The 2,971-nt window shown below is 54.1% G+C and overlaps 1 protein-coding gene across 1 annotated transcript; it reads left to right on the top strand.

Annotated features, from left to right (window-relative positions):
• Positions 1-115: 115 nt before the first annotated feature.
• On the top strand, positions 116-847 carry LOC108643559 (olfactory receptor 14J1-like). Its single transcript, XM_018087870.3, has one exon. It carries the CDS (start codon positions 116-118, stop codon positions 845-847), a length of 732 nt encoding a protein of 243 aa, XP_017943359.3.
• The last annotated feature ends 2,124 nt before the right edge of the window (positions 848-2,971 follow it).

Genomic DNA, 2,971 nt, shown 5'->3' with positions numbered 1-2,971 from the left:
CCTCATCCTCAGCGCCGTAGCCTGTGACCACCACCTGCACACCCCCATGGGCTTCTTCCTGCTCAACCTCTCCCTCACAGACCTGGGCTGCATCTGCACCACTGTCCCCAAAGCCATGCACAATTCCCTCTGGGGCACCACAACCATCTCCTACAAGGGATGTGCTGCACAGGTCTTTTTCTTTGCCTTCTTCATGGCAGCAGAGTATTTCCTCCTCACCATCATGTGCTACGACCGCTACGTTGCCATCTGCAAACCCCTGCACTACGGGACCCTCCTGGGCAGCAGAGCTTGTGCCCACATGGCAGCAGCTGCCTGGGCCACTGGCTTTCTCAATGCTCTGCTGCACACAACCAGCACATTTTCCCTGCCCCTGTGCCAGGGCAATGCCCTGGGCCAGTTCTTCTGTGAAATCCCACACATCCTCAAGCTCTCCTGCTCACACTCAGGCTACCTCAGGGAAATTGGACTTCTTACAATAAGTTGTTTGTTAGGTTTTGGCTGTTTTGTTTTCATCATGCTGTCCTATGTGCAGATCTTCAGGGCTGTGCTGAGGATCCCCTCTCAGCAGGGATGGCACAAAGCCTTTTCCACCTGCCTCCCTCACCTGGCTGTGGTCTCTCTCTTTGTCAGCACTGCCACATTTGCCCACCTGAAGCCTCCCTCCATCTCCTCCCCATCTCTGGACTTGGTGGTGTCAGTTCTGTACTCGGTTGTGCCTCCAGCACTGAACCCCCTCATCTACAGCCTCAGGAACCAGGAGCTCAAGGATGCCATAAGGAAAACGATGACTGGATGCTTTTCAGAACCAAAACGCTGGCTCTTTTCTTCTGTAAATCATTCCTAACATTACTTGCTACAGACCAACCCTTCTCTTCTCAGGATTTTGGAGGGGCTAGGAATGTTTTCTTTGGTATTTTGACTTTTTTATTATGTAGTGCAGAATAAATTTTTGTTCTTGATCCCGCTTCTAATTCACTGTTTTCCTCCTGAATTTGACCCTACCCCTGTGGAAATGAGGAACCCTCTCTTCATATTAAAACAAATGAAAGGACACAGTAGAAACCTGGTGTTTCTGAGATAGTTTTTCAGAGACCTTTGTAAAATGTCAAGGTAGTGCCTGTGTGCAGGGGGGTTGGGGAAAAGGGGACCAGAACAGCAGCTCTGCAAGGAAGGAGCAGCAGCACTTGATCCTTCCCAATTCCACACTCTCCTTCTGTGCCTTTGGGGAAGGTCCCTGAGTGCTCTGGCTGGTTGGTCACTGTTGTGCTTGGTGTCAGTGCTGTGACCACGGGCAGGGACAGGCCCTGGGCACTGCTGGGACAGAGCTGGGCTCAAGGACAGCAGAATCCTGCCTGGGCTGGAGTCACCCAGAGATCAAGTACCACGTTTCTGGTTTAATCCATGAGAGCACAGGGCACACAGCAGGAACAGGGACAGGAGTCTGAGGAGTGACTCATCTTCCCCTCAGTGAACTTCCACAGGCTGACCAAGAGCAGCCCCCAAAGCAATGTCCCAGCTCTGGAACAAGGCAGGGCCCCTCTGAGCCCCCTCCATGGCCACACAGGAGGGTCTGGGGGAGGTGGTCAGTGCAGGGAGCACCATCAGCTGGCTCTGCCTCCCAGCTTGAGCAGCACAGCCCAACAGAGTCCCCCATGGCCCTGGGCCCCACAGCCCCCGTGCTCTGCAGAGCAACCCCCCCAGCTCGAGGGCTGTGGGGAGCACGGGCAGGGGGTGAAGGAAGGGCTGCTCAGGCCAGCACAGACGTGTTCCCCTGGGGAAAGGCTCTGTGGGGAGATGGGATGTGCCAGGAGAAGAGCAGGACACCCTGTGTGAGCAGAGGGGCCATGGGAAGAGGCTGCCCTGTCCCTGGGAAAAAGAGGGGGCAAAGCAAAATCTGGGAAAGTCTCTGATCCGAGTTGTGCTGCCCAAGAACACGCTGACTCCAGAGGTGTCCAAGCGGGGCAGAGCCGGCGACTCCGGTCCGTGTTGCGGCGGGGGGAGGCAGCGGCTCTGCTTGATTCCATGGAGTTCTGGGGAGGCACAGTGGCCCCTTGGTTCCAGGAGGGTCTGAAATTTCTCAGGATTCCAGGAAGCCCTGCATTGTCACATCGGCCCCATGAGTCCTTGAGGTTCCTCAGTGTCACAATGGCCTCTTGATTCCATGAAATTCCACTGTGGCCTGGGGTTTCTCTGTTTCCAAGAGCCCCTGCAGTGCCACAATGGCCTCCTGATTCCATGGGTTTCTGCAGTGTCACAATGGCCCCTTTATTTCAGGAGGTTGCCCACTGTCCCTGGGTTCCTTTGGCTCCATGGGGCCCTGGAGCATCCCAGTGGCCTCTTGATTCCAAGGGTTTCCCCAATGTCACAATGGCCCCATAATTCCATGAGGTTCTACAGTTTGACAGTGGCTCCTTGATTCCATGAGGTTGCACTGTGTTATCACAAAGCTGAGCCCATCCTGATGAAACTTCTGAGGAGGTTGGGAGGAACTGGGACAAAAGGGAAGGAAAATTGGGGAAGGAAAGAGGGGCTTGACCAACAGAGAGGAAGGATTTATATGAGGTAAAACCAGGTTCAGGTAATGCTGAGGGTGCTGAAACACTGACTGTGCAAACACTCCTGATGGACCTTTATGCACTTTGTAACCTGAAGCCCCAAAACCCCCCCAAAGGTGCTGCTCCTCCAATGGAAAGGTATCCACTTCTCTAATTCCAAGCCAGAAGAAGCTCAAACCCAGAACTCAAGACTCTTATTCATCCTCTAATGCCCAGCCCAATCCCAAACCTGTATTACCAGTAGGAAAAGTCAAGCTTTAATCCTGAACCAGCCCAAAACCCGCTTCCCCAATCATGAAGCAGACACTGCCAGCAGAACAACAAACCTCCCAAAGTTCTCCCTAATCCCCACCCTGAGCTCTAAACCCCAAGCCCTGACCATTCAGCACCCCCACAGCCCTTGGGAGCAGGGC

Source organism: Manacus vitellinus, unplaced genomic scaffold, assembly GCF_001715985.3.
Source record: "Manacus vitellinus isolate BGI_N305 unplaced genomic scaffold, ASM171598v3 scaffold_297_pilon, whole genome shotgun sequence".
NCBI classification, from domain to species: Eukaryota; Metazoa; Chordata; class Aves; order Passeriformes; family Pipridae; genus Manacus; species Manacus vitellinus.
Note: the sequence above shows the minus strand (reverse complement) of the source record. Positions and strands in the feature narration are given on the sequence as shown.